Source organism: Grammomys surdaster, unplaced genomic scaffold (assembly GCF_004785775.1).
Source record: "Grammomys surdaster isolate TR1022 unplaced genomic scaffold, NIH_TR_1.0 198, whole genome shotgun sequence".
Lineage (NCBI taxonomy): Eukaryota > Metazoa > Chordata > Mammalia > Rodentia > Muridae > Grammomys > Grammomys surdaster.
In genome coordinates, this window is record NW_021604643.1 from 8504966 (window position 1) to 8524583 (window position 19618).

Here is a 19618-nt window from a genome sequence, read left to right on the forward strand (position 1 = left end):
TTGTCCCCTTACCCCATCCCCCACCCACCCAGGAACCCCCTATCCCCTCAACCCTCCTCCTTCTCTGCGGATGTAACCCCTACCTACCCCCAACTCCCACCTCCCCACCCTCAAAATTCCCACCCCCTGGGGCGTCCAGCCTTCATGAGGTCAAGGATCTCTTCTTCCACCTATGCCCAGCAGGGCCCTCCACTCTGACTTATTCAGCTGAAGCCCTGGATCCCTCCCTAAGTGCTCCCAGGCTGGTGGTTTAGACCTTGGGAGCTGTGGTTGGTTGGTATTGTTGCTCTCCTCATGGGGCCACAAACACTTTCAGCTCCAATGGTCTTCACTCTAACTCCTCCATTGGGAACCCCATTATCAGTTCAATGGCTAGTTGTGAGCATCTGCCTCTGAATATGTCAGACTCTTGAAGACCTCTGAGGAGACATCCATATCAGGCTCTTATCAGCATGCACTTCCTGACTTCCACATCAGCATCTCCCTTTGGTGACTGCACATGGGATGGATACTCAGGAGGAATGGTCTTTGGACGGCCCCTCCTTCAGTTTCTGTCCCTCACTTTGTCTCCATATTTGCTCCCTTGAGTATTTTGTTGCTCCTTCTAAGAAGGACCGAATCACTCTCACTTGGTCTTCCTTCTTCATGAGCTTCATGTGGCCTGTGAGTTGCATCTTGGGCATTTCAAGCTTCTGGGCTAATACCCAATAATCAGTGAGTGAATACCATGTGTATTCTTTTGTGATTGGCTTACTTCACTCAGGATGATAATTTCTAGTTCCATCCATTTACCTAGGAAACTCTCAAATTCATTGTTTTTAATAGCTGAGTAATACTCCATTGTGTAAATATACCACATTTTTTGAATCCATTCCTCAGTTGAAGGACATCTGGGTTCTTTCCAGCTCCTGGTTATTATAAATAAGGCTGCTATGAACATAGTTGAGCATATGTCCTTGTTATATGTTCGAGCATCTTCTGGGTATATGCCTAAGAGTGGTATAGCTGGATCCTCAGGTAATGCTAGGTCCAATTTTCTGAGGACCTGCCACACTGATTTCCAAAGTGGTTGCACCATCTTGCAGTCCCATCAACAATGGAGGAGTGTTCCTCTTTCTCCACACCCTCGCCAGCATCTACTATCACCTGAGTTTTTAATCTTAGCCATTCTGACTGGTGTGAGATGGAATCTCAGGGTTGTTTTGATTTGCATTTCCCTGACGACTAAGGATACTGAACATTTCTTTAGGTGCTTCTCGGCCATTTGAGTTTCCTCTGTTGAAAATTCTTTGTTAAGCTCTATGCCCCATTTTTTAATAGGGTTATTTGGTTGTCTGGAGTCTAATTTCTTGAGTTCTTTGTATATATTGGATATTAGCTCTCTATCAGATGTAGGATTGGTAAAGATCTTTTCCCAATTTGTTGGTTGTCGTTTTGTCCTATTGACAGTGTCCTTTGCCTTACAGAAACTTTGCAATTTTATGAAGTCCCATTTGTCAATTCTTGATCTTAGAGCATATGCCATTGATGTTCTGTTCAGGAACTTTTCCCCTGTGCCCAAGTATTCGAGGCTCTTCCCCACCTTCTCTTTTATTAGTTTCACTGTATCTGGTTTTATGTGGAGGTCCTTTATCCACTTAGACTTGAGCTTTGTACAAGGAGATAAGAATGGATCAATTTTCATTCTTCTACATGTTGTCTTCCAGTTGAACAAGCACCATTTGTTGAAAATGCTGTCCTTTTTCCACTGGACAGTTTTAGCTCCTTTGTCAAAGATCAAGTGACCATAGGTGTGTGGGTTCATTTCTGGGTCTTCAATTCTATTCCATTGATCTTCCTGCCTGTCTCTGTACCAATACCAGGTAGTTTTTATCACTATTGCTCTGTAGTACAGCTTGAGGTCAGGGATGGTGATTCCTCCAGAAGTTCTTTTATTGTTGAGAATAGTTTTCGCTATCCTAGGTTTTTTGTTATTCCATATGAATTTGAGAATTTCCTTTTCTTACTCTGTGAATAATTGAGTTGGGATTTTCATGGGAATTGCATTGAATCTGTAGATTGCTTTTGGCAAGATGGCCATTTTTATTATATTAATCCTGCCAATCCATGAGCATGGGAGATCTTTCCATCTTTTGAGATTTTCTTCGATTTCTTTCTTCAGGGACTTGAAGTTCTTGTCATACAGGTCTTTCACTTGCTTGGTTAGATTCACACCAAGGTATATTATTTGTGACTATTGTGAAGGGTGTAATTTCCCTAATTTCTTTTTCAGTCTGTTTATCTTTCATGTAGAGGAGGGCTACTCATTTGTTTGAGTTGATTTTATAACCAACCACTTTGCTGAAGTTGTTTATCAGGTTTAGGAGTTCTCTGGTGGAAGTTTTGGGGTCACTTAAGTATACTATCATATCATCTGCAAATAGTGATATTTTGACTTCTTCCTTTCCTATTTGTATCCCTTTGACTTCTTTTTGTTGTCTAATTGCTCTGGCTAGGACTTCCAATACTATATTGAATAGGTAAGGGGAGAGTGGGCAGCCTTGTCTAGTCCCTGATCTTAGTGGGATTGCTTCAAGTTTCTTTCCATTTAGTTTGATGTTGCTGTAAATTGCTTTTACTATGTTTAGGTAGGGGCCTTGAATTCCTGATCTTTCCAAGACTTTTATCATGAAGGGATGTTGAATTTTGTCAAATGCTTTCTCAGCATCTAGTGAGATAATCATATGGTTTTTTTCTTTAAGTTTGTTTATATAGTGGATTACATTGATGGATTTCCGAATATTGAACCATCCCTGCATTCCTGGGATAAAACCTACTTGATCATGATGGATGATTGTTTTGATGTGTTCTTGGATTCGGTTTGCTAGAATTTTATTGAGTATTTTTGCATCGATGTTCATAAGGGAGATTGGTCTGAAGTTCTCTTTCTTTGTTGGGTCTTTGTGGGGTTTGGGTATGAGTGTAATTGTAGCTTCATAGAATAAATTGGGTAGTGTTCCTTCTATTTCTATTTTGTGGAATAGTTTGAAGAGAATTGGTATTAGGTCTTCCTTGAAGGTCTGATAGAATTCAGCACTAAAACCATCTGGTCCTGGGCTTTTTTTAGTGGGGAGACTTTTAATGACTGCTGCTATTTCCTTAGGGGTTATGGGACTATTTAGATGGTTTATCTGCTCCTGATTTAACTTTGGTACCTGGTATCTGTCTAGGAAATTGTCCATTTCATCCAGGTTTTCCAGTTTTGTTGAGTATAGGCCTTTGTAGTAGGATCTGATGATTTTTTTCAATTTCTTCCATTTCTGTTGTTATGTCTCCCTTTTCAGTTCTGATTTTATTAAGTTGGATACTGTCTCTGTGCCCTATGGTTAATCTGGCTAACGGTTTATCTATCTTGTTGATTTTCTCAAAGAACCAGCTCCTGGTTTTGTTGATATTTTGTATTGTTCTTTCTGTTTCTATTTGGTTGATTTCAGCCCTGAGTTTGATTATTTCCTGCCTTCTACTCCTCTTGGGTGTATTTGCTTCTTTTTGTTCTAGAGCTTTTAGTTGTGCAGTCAAGTTGTTAGTGTGTGCTCTCTCCAATTTCTTTTTGTAGGCACTTAGAGCTATGAGTTTTTCTCTTAGCACTCCCTTCATGGAGTCCCACAAGTTTTGGTATGATGTGTCCTCATTTTCATTGAATTCTAAAACGTCTTTAATTTCTTTCTTTATTTCTTCCTTGACCAAGTCATCATTGAGTAGAGAGTTGTTCAGTTTCCATGTGCACGTGGGTTTTCTATTGGTTTTGTCATTATTAAAGACCAGTCTTAATCCGTGGTGATCTGATAAGATGCAAGGGATTATTTCAATCTTTTTGTATCTGTAGAGGCCTGTTTTGCGACCAATTATATGGTCTATTTTGGAGAAAGTACCATGAGGTGCTGAGAAAAAGGTATATTCTTTTGTTTTAGGATGAAATGTTCTATAGATGTCTGTTAAGTCCATTTGGTTCATAACTTCTGTTAATGTCAAAGTGTCTCAGTTTAGTTTCTGTTTCCATGATCTGTCCATTGCTGAGAGTGGGGTGTTGAAATCCCCCTCTATTATTGTGTGAGGTGTAATGTGTGTTTTGAGCTTTAGTAAAGTTTGTTTTTTATGTATGTAGGTGGGGTAGCTGGTGTGTCCTGAATGTCCCTGTTTCCCAGATGTATCTCTGGGGCTTAGGGAGTGAGATGGAATTCTTACCAGCTGCTCTGAGTGCAGTGGCTCCTCTAGGATGGCTCGGGATTCAGTATCTCCACAGGACCAGACCAGCTCTATGTCTGCCCCAGCCCAAAGTTGAGCTGATTTCTTAGAAAGACATAGGAATTAGGCCATAAGGATATCTACAACATACCTTTAGTTAAAACAGACAGAAATCGAATATGATTCTATCTGTTCTCAGAAACCATCAATCTCTGTGGCTGGATATTGACAATAATGGTAAAAGAGATTTGTAAGTGCTCTGCACTGATAAATGCTTTCTTCCTTGATACCAAAAGTAGCAAGTGGATATGCAAGGAATACATAGACAGCATACTACTAAGTATGAACTTCCCAAGGAGTGAGGAGGACTTACAACTAAGGCTACTGGGTGATTGACTCTTGGCCTCCCAGCACAAAAGAAGCTGTTGATCTTTGTGAAGGCATAGCCACAGGTCTTGGAGTAATTGGAATAATGAGACTGGAACATGAGATCATTAGAAGGGTGATACTTGGCTCATTCATGGTAGCAAGGAAATTTAGTTCTCTACATCCTATCCTGATCTAAAAAACTCTTATTATGTGATTGAGTGTGTCTCAACCTGAAGGATGTTTGTAATCAAAATGAAGGCACTGGTTGGAAAAGAGTGGCGTCTGGACATTGGTGTACAAATATGTGGGAGTGTCCTCCTGAGACAGAACACTGAACTCTCTGATTATGATGGGCCTATCCTGCCTGAGGAATTACCTCTCTCTTCTTTGAGTCAGATACATTCCCAGCCTAACTAGACTCCCATTGTGCCCTCTATCCCTATGTTAAAGATTTGAACAATCCTGTAGGAAAAAGAAAACACAAACATGCCCTTTTCCCCATATTAAATACCTGATCAGGATCATGCCATATGCCAGTAAGTAGATTCTTCCTTTTCACCTAGGCGTAAGTATGCCTAGCTGTAGGGTGCCATAGACAAACAGCAGAAAGTTCCTTGGCATCCAAATTTTTAAAAATTTAAGTTAAAAAGAACATAATTTGGGGTTGGGGATTTAGCTCAGTGGTAGAGTGCTTGCCTAGCAAGCGCAAGGCGCTGGGTTCCGTCTTCAGCTCTGAAAAAAAAAAAACAAGAACATAATTTAAATAAACTTGTGGTGTTTGGGGATATACCTCCCCCTTTTTTATTTTATGAAGATATTGTTTTAAAGTTTCATAGGCCCATTCCACAATACCTTGTCCTTGAGGATTAAAAGGAATCCCAGTAATATAGGTAATATTAAATTGTTGACAAAAAGTCTCAAATGCTTGACTGCAATAGCCAATTCCATTATCTGTTTTAATCTGATTTGGAACAGCCTGCATAGAAAAACAATGTAGGCAATAACTTATTACATTTTTAGTTGCTTCTCCTGTTAAAGCAGTTTCAGCTAGAAAGCCTGAGACGGTGTCAATAGTCGCATATACATATTTTAATTGTCCAACATCGTAAATATGAGTAACATTCATTCGATATAATTGATTAGGTATGAGTTCTCAAGGATTAACACCATTATGTGGTACAGGTAGAAACTGAGGACATTCAGGACAAGTCTTTACAATTTGACATGCACATTCTCTAGAAATACCAAAATTGTTGTCTCAAGCTATTACTATTTTGATGATGTAAAGAATGAGATTATTTGGCTAACTATTCCTGTGTAAATCCTATAATCTTCCTGGTATACAAATCTGCTGTGGCATTTCCCTAAGGGGTTCAAGCAATCCAGTGTGGGGAAAAATTAGAGGGCTGCAGCTGTGGAGTCCCTGGGGGTTTCCACGCTGCAGTGGGTCCCACATGCAGGAGGAAGTCTAAGGTTCCAGAGGCCGGGGGCTTTGCGGCGGTAGGCTCCAATGACACGAAGAAGTCCTTGGTTCCAAAAGGTTTATTGTCATTGCGGATGGTGGATGGATCTGGGCATACCCCCGTAAAACTCAGGGCAGTCCTGAGTTATATAGGGAGGGAGAAAGGGGGAGGATTGGGGGAGGATCTGGGGAGGATCTGGGGAGGCATGCTTAATTTGCTCTGCCCTCTGGCCTTCATTAGTATGTAAATCCCTAGAGCCTGAGGCTTCTAGTCACACCCTCTACCTGTGCACTTTGGGAGGGGCTGTCTGGCCTACGTGACTGAACAATGTAAATCTATGGAGACTAGACTGATTTTCAGGACCCTGGGTTCTGGGAGCATGCAGAATTCCTGCCGGTTCTCACGCAGAGTCTCAGGGTTCTAGGCAACTGCCCAGCCATGACCCAGAATACCCTTACGCAGTCCCACAATCCAGTATGAGCTCTTAAATGTCCTATAAAGTTAAGGAATAGTACGCTCTTTTAAATTGAGTTGTATTTGCATAAGTAATTGCAAAATTTGAGAATTAGCAGTATCTAAAAAAGGAACAATTTCAAGTAATTGTGAACCATGAACTATATATTGGCTATCAGTATACAAATTAAAAACTTTTCAGCATTTCCTTTTTAAAATTGAATATTTTATTAATTTACATTTCAGATGTTATACCCTTTCCCCATTTCCCCACCCAGAAACCTTCATCCCATCCCACCTCCTTCTGCTTCTATGAGAGTGTGCCCCCATCCACCCACTCACTCCTGCCTTCCCATCCTCTAATTTCCCCACACTGTGACATCCAGTCTAAACGGGACCAAGGGCTTCCTCCCCCACCGATGCCTAACAAGGCCATCCTCCCCTACATATATGGCTGGAGCCATGGGCCCCTCCATGTGTATTCCCAAGCTGGCTGTTTAGACTCTGGACTCTGGTTGATTGGTATTGTGACTTTCCCCATGGGGCTGCAAACCCCTTCGGCTCCTTCAGTCATCTTTCTAACTCCTACCTTGGGCACCCAGTGATCAGTTCAATGGTTGGCTTCAAGCATCTGCCTCTGTATATGTCAGACTCTGGCAGAGCCTCTCAGGAGACAGCTATATCAGGCTCCTGTCAGCATGCACTTCCTGGCATCCACAACAGTGTCTGCATTTGATGACTGCATGTGGACTGGATCTCCATGTGGGATAGTCTCTAGATGGCCCCTCCTTCAGTCTCTGTTCCACACTTTGTCTCTGTATTTCCTTCCATGGGTATCCCCCTTTTGTATTTCATAAACAAGACTGAGCCTGTCTTAGGTCGTTCTGGCAAGAGTGCCTTCTTTATCATGGATTATACATTATCAAAAACTGCATTTATGTCTTAGGTTGGTAAGGCTCTGTGCAGAATCTTACCTGTCCTTGGCTTGCCAGCCTGTTAAATTAATAACTCTGTCTGGGGATCCATTTTCAGTTTCAAGCCATGTACTTTGGCTGCCAACATGTTGATGCTGTTAAAGACAAGATCACTGGACTTTGTTTATTGCCTTGCTTGTTCTTTGACTATTTGTGTTTATTGCCTTCCTTGTTCCTTGACTATTTGCATCTGTTGTATTGCTAGTTCCTCAACCTAGAACTGACCTCAATACTTGCATGTAATTAAAATGATATAAAAGCAAAAAAAAAATCAACCAGCAAAAACAAAAGCAAAACAAAAAAACCACCAAACTTAGAAGTTAGAAAAAATCTTGGGAGTGGGGCATATATGATCAAGATACATTGTATACAGGTATGACCTTTTCAAAAGCAAACTATACTTTCAAAAGAAAAAAATTAAACAATCATTCTATACAGAAATAGCAATAAGCTTTTCTGAAGGAGACCCAAACAAGACAATGCCTATTGTCCACAGGTTGACACTCACAACCCAGCTTTGTTTCTAGATATATAACCAGACTGTGTTTCCTCAGTTGCTATGTATACTTGGAATATGTATATTGAGGAGTTGGCAAGAATATCTATATTGTTTCCCAGACCTGTGGTATGAGGAATGTCATGATTAGAAAGGCCAGTAGAAACCATTATATGTGCCTCTACTTGGGAAAATCATGAATCAAAATCAGTAATCATTCACTTGGAAAAGTTTTGGAGAGAGTGCCACCATCAAGAACATGAAAGATTCAGGGCAATAAGTTCAACCAATTCTCTGTGTAACTTTCCTGTTTGCCCTGTGCAGAAAACAGACAGACTTCAGGTCATGGCAGTTATAAGTCTAAGTAGGTAGTGGATCCAATTGTTCCTTCTGTACTATATATTATTTCCTTTTTTTTTCTTGTAAAACAAACTAAGTTATCTTCTGGTACCACATGAAGGAACTGATCTAGCAAATGCTTTTTCCCCTCTAGAGCTGTTTTTAAGGCCTATTAGAAAGATGGCAAAACATCCAGTATACCTTCAGTGTCCAGTCTCGAAAGTATATTAATTCTCCCTAAGCCCATTTCTCTTTGTGTATTGTGTTTTCTTAGACATGGATTCTTCTTCTGTATTGATACCAAATGTCAGTCTTTGTTCAGTGTTGCACTAATTCTGCTGGAATCACCTGAAATAAAAGCTTAATATCTGAGGTGTTAGAGACATCTGGTGACTGTACTCCTCACACATACATACATATTGCACATACACAGTTGTCACACTTGACCTGGTGAATCATTCTTAGAGACCTCGGTACAATCCCAAATGGAGACCACACACACACACGCACACGCACATGCACATAGGCATGCACACACACACAAAATGTAGTCACACACTTTATTTAATGAACTTCTCTGCTTCAACAATAAAAACATATTCTGTAAATTTCTCAGAGAAATTTAACAAAAGGAGAAACCATTGTTCCACTGTTTTTTTCTTCTATGGAGGGATTTCAGAGGCTTTTTTGAGATTTCTATTATTATGTTAATTTGAGTACCTAAGTTGAAGTCATATAGTTCTGAAAGAAACTCCCAGATACTGAGTATCTGGTTCATAACAACATCGATATTCAGGCATTTAATATTGTGTAAACTGTCCAAATACATAAATCATAACACAAGCATAAACAATATCAAATAGAATGATATTTAATTTTAAAGAAAAAGCATAGAACAGAACTTAAAGAAAAGTGCTTAAATTTTTATTTACATAAAAATAGCTTGGCTTAAACATGAGAATATTTATAAATGAGAATAGTTAGTCAAATGCAACACTAACTTAAGAAATTACTGAAAGTGCTATAAAAATTAGTAACTTTAAAAATATAAAGACTGTGATGCTCAAATCCTACTAATGCCACAGGAGTAGTGCCAGTGCCAGAGTGAAGTTGGCTAAGAGGAGGCAGAAAGGAGATTCCATGTGGTATGTCTTTTGCCCAGGTTGAGATTGACACTCTGACAGAATAGATAGGTGTAAAATGCACTAGAAGTGAATTTTTCCATAGCTCTAATCATCTAATGTTTCTGTATCAGGACACTAAATGCATCGAGCAAGATTGGAGTGTCCTATCCTCCTCTCTCTTAAACATCCATTTTTAAGTAATTGGTATAGTTTTCTTTAAATATTGAAATGAGTTGACTGGTGACACACTCTGGGCCTGAGTTTCACTTGCTGGGGAGGTTTGTGGCTATTTCCCTCATTCCTTCACTTGTTATATAACCATTCATTCAAGAAATAAATTCTTTTATTGTAATCATTCTTGGGTGGCTTTTCACAATTTATATCTTTTTACTATTTGTTCTCATTTCTTTTAATTGTATAAACTGTTTGATTCACTCCGTGACTTTAAATGCTTGTGGTTTCTGTAAAGTTGGTAATGATGCCTCCTTGTTTCATAAGAGGTTTGGAAATTTTGATGCCAAAAGTGATGACTGATCTAGACTGGAGATGTAGTGATGAAAACATTAACTGTGAGTTCTTGATGGTAGGCCTTCTTTCCCCGAATTAAGAGGAGTTACATGATTGACAGTAGACAAGGGCTGGGGACGTGTCTCAAAGAAAGACTCTCCTCTATAAATGAGTTTGGCAGTAGCAGAAGAAAAGAAGAAGAAGAAGAAGGAGGAGGAGGAGGAGGAGGAGGAGGAGGAGGAGGAGAAGAGGAAGAAGAAGACGAGTTTATTGTGGACTCAAATAGACTTTAATGTCTTACAGAATATAACTGTAATTGCACTGTCATTCACCACATTCCAAATTTTACTATTAATTTCATTTTAAACATATTTTATGTTTTATGTGTGTTTTACATAGATGTATGTCTGTGTGTGCCCTACATGTGTGTCTACTGCCTACCAAGACCAGAAAAGGATGTCAGATAACTTTGAACCTGGAGTTACAGTAGCTTGTGAGCTGCCATGTGGATGCTGGTAATAAAACTCGTGTCCTTACAGGACAAGTCAGTGCTCTTAACCTCTGAGACATCTATCTAATCTCCCATAAGAAGTCTCTTATGGGAGAAATGTCTCTTATTTGCTCTGGTGATTCTAGAAATAAGTATGTTATCTAGTACCTCCAAAATACGTTGCTAGACTTTGTGTGTTCATTCAATTTTAGTTTAACACACACACACACACACACACACTTGTCTTTCCCATGCTTTTTTTTTGGCTGATAGAGAACAACATGTATTTATGTATCACAGAGGACTTGATATGTGCATAAAAGCAAAACAACAATAACCAGTACAAAAAGAACCCACAATCACAAAAAGAATTTATTTTGAAGCAACAGCACATACACTTCTTGAGACTTCATTGCAGTTCACTTGTCTCTATGCACCAGTGAATAAGATTGATATGATAAAAGACCCATGCCTTAGCAGCCATTCTGAATAAAAAGACTGTTAATGGTTAACTGTTGCTGTTAATTACAGGGGACAAGAAAATGCTGTCCCTTAGCTCTACTAAACATCTCCTGAAACATTCCAATAGTTTTCTAAGAAATATCTGGGGCTCTGGCTACTATTTGTAGGTCTGAGCGTTGGCTGAAGCCAAGGTCATGGAAATCAATAGGGTGCCACTAACACACCCATTCAACTTATACTGGTATTCACTGTATAAAGTCTACATTTTAAGTAGCAAGCATTGCTACCTTGTGATGGTTAGATTTTCTGCATTATCATGAAGACATACCCTCTGTTGTATAGTTCTATTTGTTTGGGGGTATTTTGTTTTGTTTTGTTTTTCTGAACAAAACTATTGTTCCTCATATGTGGGGTTACAAAGTGCCTTTGATTCCACGTTGGATTCATTATTTGAGCTATGAGGCAGGAAAATCACATTCTAGAAAAAAGAAAATATGTGAAGTTACCAAACATTATTTCCTTAGTATCTTTAAGTAAGAAAAACATGTAAGATCAGAAGGAAGGGAACCAGATCCTAAGACCCTGACTGAATACATTCCAGTGTGCAATTGGTCTTTATCAAGTCAAGACTGGTAAAGAGAGTAGTCAGTATAAGAAAAAGTATTCCTAGTTAGTGGGGAGGGAACCATGCTCCAGCATCCTGAACACAGGCAACTTCATCACAACACCAGGAAATATTTTTAACTTTCCAGAACCTAAGTTCCTTTGCAACAGGGAAGGGAAGAACCAGGTGGTTTGTCTGTTTCCATGTCTAGATAATCCTCATCGGCTACACAATTACCTTCTATCTGATCATCTACTGTCCCACCTCCCTGTCCAAATCACCTGATATTCATGTCATTGTGACTGATGTCATTTTATCTGCTATCATGACAGCATAGATCAACATGTCCCAGAAGAATACCAGGAAAGATTCAGGAAGCCTATACAATACTCACCCCAGGGAAGTCAAAGTGACTCTGTTTCCACCGCAGCATGGCAATGATCACAGCCAGGCCAAGCTCCAACAGACTGCTGATCAACATCAGTGAAAAGACACCCTAAATTCAGGAGAAGAGAGGTCAGTGTGATTGAGCCAACTGAAGCCCTCATACCTGGGTGGTAGGTGACTGTAGAGATTAAATCATATCCACCATCAGAGAAAGGAAAGGATCTTCCCAAACCTACAAAAGGGCTAAATTTGATGTCTGGTCCCTTCATTCCTTGGAGAAAGTGGGTGAAGAGGACAAACTAAATCGACAAAGCCATTTTCTAATACTTCTCATCTCTCTTGATCATGGATTCTGACTACAGTGTTCACTCAATTAGGGAGCAGAGAGGAGTAGTGACCCCAGGACAGAGTCAACAGCTCCTACTCTTCTCTGTCTTTTGCTGCTTAGTGTGAGGCTGTGCAAGTCTCTGCTTCTCCAACTTCTATGTTCTCACTTATCACATGAGGTAGTACTTCCTGTACAGAGACTTGTGAGGATTAGTGAGGTTCTGACCCTGCAATCTCTTTGTAAAAGTTAGCATTGATAGAACATTCTTCCTTGGGATGCATTTCTTTTTGTGATGGCAAAACGGTAGAAAAGCAATCCAGTTTCTACTGTCTGCAACATCACAAATCAACTCAAAGAAAGGTCTAAGTAAAGAACACATATCCTATGATCTTTGTCCTGAGGTGTCCTTCATGAAGACCACTTGGTAGGAAGGGTGATGAATGTGACATTATAAACCCTTCATTTATCTGCACACATACAAGCATTGTGAAACTGCATACAATGTGAAACTATCCCATGATGACATCTTACTTTGCGATCCATAAAAATTTCTTCCCAATATTTCAGGCTTCTAAAGTCAGGCTTAGTTATTCCAGATGTTAATTTACTCACATTATTATGCATCTAATTTACACATTCTTTCTTCTTGTGGTTTCTTTAAGTACGGAAGAAACACTTGATGCAGATCCATAAGGAAACAGAAAGCCTGAGGCTGACAAGACCTGACTATCTGGCCATCTTGGTGCTGTGGGTTTTCTTACTTTAATTTTATTATAATAAGAGAATGAATATTATACAGAATTTTCATTGTTATCTTACCCAAAAGTTCTCTCCATGTGATAGGGACCAAGTGTATGTTCTTAGATGTTTTAATTGAAGGCATTTTATTCCTGTTAGTCAAATTGCAATACTTTCTTACAACAAGATGGAGGTCCCTCACATCACTGCCAGTTACTCTTCTCTAGTTCACTGTATTTCTTTTCTCATTTAACAATCTCATCTCTTTGAGGCTGATGAAAGCAACAGTGAGCTCACCTCCATACAGGCCCAGTGCAGGCTACTGTGAGTCCTTGAGGGAGCAGACACCTGACACCCCTACTCTACTCCTATCCTTCCCACAATCCATTTCTCAGTGCTTAGTTGAGTTTTGCTCAGCTCACACTACTCCCTCTACTATACATGCGCCAGGGTTCCTTGTTGGCGAATCCATATCACCTGAGTCTTTTGCATATGAAACTTATCGTGCTAAATAAATAAAATCCAATCTATAAATACAATTTATTTATAAGATAAGCAAATTTATTTGTTTATAAAATAAATCCTATCAATATATATAGGCCTCTGGAAAAGATATTAATGCTTTTAATCCAGATTCATTTTTGGGTTAAAAATGATTTGGGGTTAAAATCCTTAACATTGTTTACCTTTCCTTTATTCAGCCTTGATTGTTCCCTAAGATCTCAAACAGAAAGAGTGATTTTCAAAAGATAGGAAAAAGATGCCTATTTCCCCATAACTAAAAATAAAAATATTCAGTGCGGCCTTTAGTAATACTTACAGCCAAAACAGATTCGGTGGTAGTGCACTCATTCCTGTCTGAGTCATAGGAACGGCGATAGTAATGATATTCAGTTGGTCTAAGTTCCTTGTTCTGCTTGCACTCCTCTGAGGCAGGATGCAAACCAGCCAGGCTGACAGAGATGATAATGATGCCCATGAAAGCAAATGAAACACTCAGGATGTTCAGAGTCAGGCTGCCATCTACCTGGAAAAAGCAGCAGGTTTCACTTATAGCTCTCTTCCAAAACTATGCACCAATTTTCCTTATTTAGCTTCAATAGCAGCTTAAAGATTAATAATTTATTTCTTTATTCTTCCTAATGCATAATTACAATCACTTCAAAGAGCAGAGCCCCTGGTTTTCCGTGCCTATTTTTCCTATGCTCCATTTCCCAGATGTTATTTGCTAGGTTACTCTACCAAACCACCACCACCTCATGTGACTAAGGATGCCATTTGTGGAAACAGTGTGAGGCAGAAAGAAACAGAATGGGACTCTATGTTGGTAAATTGAGGCCGCAGTGGCAGAAGTCCTTGGAGTCTCACTGATCTGCATTACTCAGTTTCAATGCTCATTTTGGATCTTCTCTGTAACACTTATGGTGTCAGTGAAATAAAGAAACTTTTCTTGATAGTGGCTTTATTTCTTTTTCAATGTATTGAAAATGAAAATTGAGCTAAAATCAGTCTGAAAGCTACAGTTACATGTAGGTGTTTCTAGGACACACCCAACTGTATGGCACTTGAGTGTGATTTAATTTCAGGTCACTTATATTTTAGACAGATTGTATAAATCACTCAGAACTTGGTGCTTTTAGGTGCTTCTTTTCACAAATAGTGACTAAAATCAAACTCTTGGACACTTTAACCAATATTTGCAATCAGAAAACTGATCGTATGTGTGCTCTTGGAATGCACTACGTTCACCCTAACTGGCATTCTTCTTTAGTCTCCATACACTGTATAAAAAGAACATTCTTCAGCATTGGTGAAGCATCTTACATAAGCCTTAATCTATTTACAGACTACCTCTATTCTCAGTTGATTTTAGTCGTGGTATTTTTACCACAGCAACAGAAAATTAATTAATGCTCTGTATATTTGAGTGAGTGGTTTAGTCAGCTCTTCCTAACTAAACCCATAAGCTATTTCATTACATGATATTCTCTCCAATGACTTCCTGAATCAATCTCTTGAGGAATGTGTGATGACTGAAGACTAGGTGAATCTTTATATTGTTCAAAAACCTTCCTATAGTCCAGCTTTCTTCTGCCCAGGACTAGTTTTTCACTGGAAAAAGATAAAGTAAAAAAAGCTGAATTCTTAGCTAAAACAAAGAACTACTGAGACATTCAGAATTCCATCATTCTGCTTTTCAGTTCAAATTGTATAATCAATTTAGGCAAAATCCTTTCTTTATGGAGAAATAGAGAAAAAACATGAACATTTTCTCTAGGGATTCTTATGAGTTTTAGGTAGTGAGATTGCATAGTATACTCACAACCAATAAAATTCTTTAAAAACAAGGACATCAGCTTCAGTACTGAATAGTAACATGTGTGTTGTTAGACTCTTCATTGCCATGACAAAGTGCCTCACATAAACTATGTTTGGCTCAGTTTCAGAGGCTCAACTGACCATTTTGGGACTAGGTTGGCAGAGCAAAACAGCTCACAACATGCTGGTCAGGAAGCCTAGTGAGAGGATACCTGTGTTAACCACATTTCAATTTCTCCCTTTTATTCCATCCTGGTCTTTATATTAGGGAATGGAGCAATCACATTTTGGAACTGAAACATCCCAAAGTTATGCTTTATTAATCTTTGAGGCACTTCTCAACCCACTCAATTAGATGATCAAGATTCTCCATCATTGCCTGCTGCCTACACAATTGCATCATAAGAGAGCAGGATTTTACCTGAGATTCCTTGGCACAGGTCTCAGATACCAGGCACATTATAATTGTGGCCACCATGATAGAAAGTGTGTGCTCCACATAGGGATAGCAAGAACCCAGAATCAGCTCACAAATCAAAAAATCAATCACTGTAGAGCTTAAGTTGTAACTTCAACATGAAAAGCCCAGTCCTGAGGTATCTCTCTGGCTTTTGTGCTCACCAGCTCTGGGATATGGCTCTTGTACTCACCAAAGTTTTTGTTGACTTTGTCTCTGTGATGATGGACAGAATTCCAGAGACAATAAACTGCTCAAACAAGAAGAAAACATTGGCAGGTCAATTTCTATGTACAAAGTGACTGTGTTTCACTCTAAGGTGTTTATGGCAAACTCTCATGGACCAAATGACCAATTACACACAAACTTAGGCTCACAGGTGTGTGTGTATGTGTGTGTGTGTTTGTCCATGCAGTATTCAGAAAAGTCAAAGAAAAGGTAGATCAGAGTAGAAGTCTATCACATTAAAATTCATAAATACTTTAAGAGATGACAAAAAGATGTTTTGTTAATTGCAAAGGAAAATGTGGATTTAGATAATTTTAGAGTCTGAGGCATTGATCTACAAGGAGAGAAAATGGAAAATAATGATGGGGGTGGAGTTGTCCCTTCTTTCACCAATAAAGTTATAGCACTCTGATTTGCACATAAAAGCCATGCAAACTTCCTTCAGTAACTCTCACTTCAACATGTTGAAGTAATTTTTCAAGTGTTATTTTCAGCCTGTTGGTATTTTAGTGAGGAATTTTGGAACTATATCCTCTGAGATACTGGCCTGTACCTTGCATTTTTTGTCATGCTCCTGGCTGGCATTACATCATTATCTTGGCATCAAGATAATGCTGGCATCCAAAAAATGAGTTTAGAAAATTACCTCTTTCACATTTTGCTAATAGTTTGAGAGTGATCTGCTCTATGTTTTCGAGTTTTGGTTTCTATTTCTTTGAAGGAAATACGGGAATATATTAACAAAGACAGATGAAAAGAAAAAGGACTTTCAGTAACTGGTTCTAAAGATCAAGATAAATGAGGACAAAAGAAGCATAAGTTTGCAATTTCCAGAAGCCTTTAGTTGTGAATTTTTTAAATCATGATCTTATCATGATATATTTTTTCTATTATCCAATAAAGTAAATAAAACCAAGTTACAAACCTCTTATGAAAATTTTTTAAAAGTAGAAAATTTGTGATTTCTATTAAAGCAGCCTGTCCAAGTAAATAAATGCTGGATCTTTATCTATGCAATGGTAGGGATTGCCCTCAGGGTAAATGAAGTCTATGCAAGTGTTTTGATGCTGAACTATACCCACAGTTTCAGAGATAGAGTCTTAATAAAGTTAAAAGAACTGAGTGTCTCTTCTAATGCAAGACATGCTCAGTGAAAAGAGCACACAATAGTGAGGAGAGAAAAATAAAGTAACTGCACTGACCTAGACATCACCACATCAGCCCTATGATCAGAGTTATATCAACAGTGATATGTTGTAAATAATATGCATTTTTCAAGATATGTACAGTATGACATGTCACTGATGTCAATTCCACCTACACAGTCACCATTCTCTGTTTAATTAAAAATTAACAGGATATCAGACAAAGTCAAACATAAATATTTACAAAAATCTAGGCCAGCATAACTCTGAAACAGTCAAAGTCACCAAGGACAAGGGAAGACTGAGAAGGTCCAAATAAGGATATCTAGTGAAGATTCTGGACACAGAAGTGGTGGAATGCAGTGTGCTTTGAATGGTAATTGGGATAAAAGTAAACAATCATGGAAAACTTATGAAAGCAGACAAGACAATGTATTGGTCTGAGAAGAGAAAATCAGAAATCATTGACACAACAGAAAGAAAGATTGAACTGTGGATGAATCAAAGGGAGAGTTGCAGGAAGGGGAAAAAACTGTAGTAAGCAGATTGGAAATCCAGTCTATCACCCTGAATGCCTCCAACAAAGCCAGATCAAAAGAATGAAAGTGCTCCTTCCTGCAGTGTGATCCACTAGACGACCTTGCATGATACAGAAAGCTCTAGATCATTTAGATCCCACTTCCTAGACTTTTCTCTAAACTCAAGAGGCCTATAAAGTCATCATTGCTCAAGGGATAACATGAAAGGGTGACATTCCTAAGAAATGTTTATTTGGATTAGATGGAAAAATCTTGAGGGTGACATAATTGCTGCCCTTCTACACTAAGGCCTTCTCTGTTAACACACAGAAGAACAAGGTCTACTACTGACCTCCTTTTCACAGTATACAGAAATGCAGCTAGATGACAACTCCCTTCTCTCTCCTCCCCATCTTATTCCCCACAGAAGTCTACTTACAAACAAAGCTCCTATAAATGGGTAGCCAGATTTTAATAGGACTGAAAACACTGAGGTAAAATGTGGGACAGAGGGAACAGATGCCAAAATGATTCCAAGAGCCAACACCATCACAGCACACATGATCTGGATTGCCTGTTGAAAGAAGGGAGATGGTGATTAAACCAGCAATGACAAGAAGGACCTCTCCACTTTCCCCTGGTGCCCTTGCATTGACATCTATAACATTCCAGGGTCTACACAGACACTGTACAAGCTCTGCATTCAGAAAGGAAAGTTCATTTTAGGAGGTATGTGGTTCTTCCAAGCCTAGGTCACCTTTAGGCATTTCTGTCCTTGAACCCATTGCATGCTCTTGACCCTTCCTGGCATCTCCTGGCCTGGCAGAGCTTGAGTGCATGGGTAGCAAGTCTCCTGTTTCCTCTTGTGGGAAAACAGACATCTGAACTCCCTCCTGCTCTGAGCACTAGAATGTGGAAAGTTCTTCCCATATCCTCCAGAGCCCACAGAATACAATAGGGCCAGCTTCTCTGTAAAGCTCCACAGCACCTTCAGTCCAGTTATTCATTTTGGAGATCCCTTGCCTCCATAGTAAATGGAAAATTATGACTTTTTGACACTCTCCTCCTTCACCTCCCAGACCTACCACTCTTGTAATGTTGATTAAGCAATTTTATAGACTGTTGTTTACATGTTCTTCAGAGGAATCCAATGGATAGTACGTATGCCGAAGGCAAGGCCATCAGTTCCATTAAATTCTGAGACTAGATAACACAGTGGCCCATGCATATAGTCTTATTACAGACAAGACTGAAAAACAACTCCATTCTTTGTCACATAAAAATTTTTTCTTCTCCCTTTACCCAAAATTGACCCATTAGTGAGTCTGGGATGAGCACTGAGTAGCAAACCAATGGTCTTTCTGTACCATCTCTTTTCACTAAGGAGGAGAAGGGTATTCTACACTCAGAGAACACCTAGAATGTAGCTCTAAATATTTTCATAAATAAAATACTTAGTAAGCACTCTTGAAAAATGAAGAAAAAAACAAAAATATTAAACAACAAAATCTCAATGACCCATGTAATAAGGTCATTGGCGTGCAGTCCAGCTCATTGGAATACAGGGAAATATTTGCCAGCTCTAGAAGGTTTTAGTGATGTAAGCAGCTCGCCAAGGGACTTCTACCAGTCTACCGGCTACTCAGTGATCACTCTGTCAAATCTGAAGGCTTCCACCTCCAAATCTCTCTGTTTCTAATATATGAGCCTCACCCTCTGCCCTCCTCCCACCCCAGGGTGTTCTGAGTGTGATTTACCGCCATCACTTTGATCTCTGCCTTTAGATGTTTCTTCAGGCTGTCTTTCCTCTGGTGAGTAGGCTGGGGTTTCTCTGCTTGGGGAAAGCTGATTCCATTTGGTGAAATGACTGTGACGGTCTCATTGGTCACTACTTGTGGAATCATGATGGAGCTCCCACAGCTGGAAGAAAAAATGGACTCAGCTCTTACGAAGTACTATCCCCATTGTAATGGCTTGTTTTGTTTGTTTGTTT

The 19618-nt window shown here is 39.2% G+C and overlaps 1 protein-coding gene across 1 annotated transcript; it reads right to left on the minus strand.

Moving 5' to 3' along the window:
* Positions 1-10792: 10792 nt before the first annotated feature.
* On the minus strand, positions 10793-19542 carry Ms4a6a (membrane spanning 4-domains A6A). Its single transcript, XM_028770098.1, has 6 exons — positions 19383-19542; positions 18065-18199; positions 15928-15984; positions 13779-13985; positions 11900-12001; positions 10793-11379 (listed from the first exon to the last, which is right to left on the minus strand). The coding sequence occupies exons 1-6, from the start codon at positions 19527-19529 to the stop codon at positions 11293-11295; spliced, it is 735 nt and encodes a 244-aa protein (XP_028625931.1). The 5' UTR covers positions 19530-19542; the 3' UTR covers positions 10793-11292.
* Between the last annotated feature and the right edge of the window lie 76 nt (positions 19543-19618).

Coding starts and splice junctions, on each gene's coding strand:
- Ms4a6a (XM_028770098.1), bottom strand. CDS start 19,529: ATGATTCCACAAGTAGTGACCAATGAGACCGTCACAGTCATTTCACCA. Junction 15,985..18,064: donor CATTTATAGGAGCTTTGTTT/GTAAGTAGACTT, acceptor TTGTTTGAGCAG/TTTATTGTCTCTGGAATTCT. Junction 13,986..15,927: donor CAAAGTCAACAAAAACTTTG/GTGAGTACAAGA, acceptor TGCTTTTTCCAG/GTAGATGGCAGCCTGACTCT.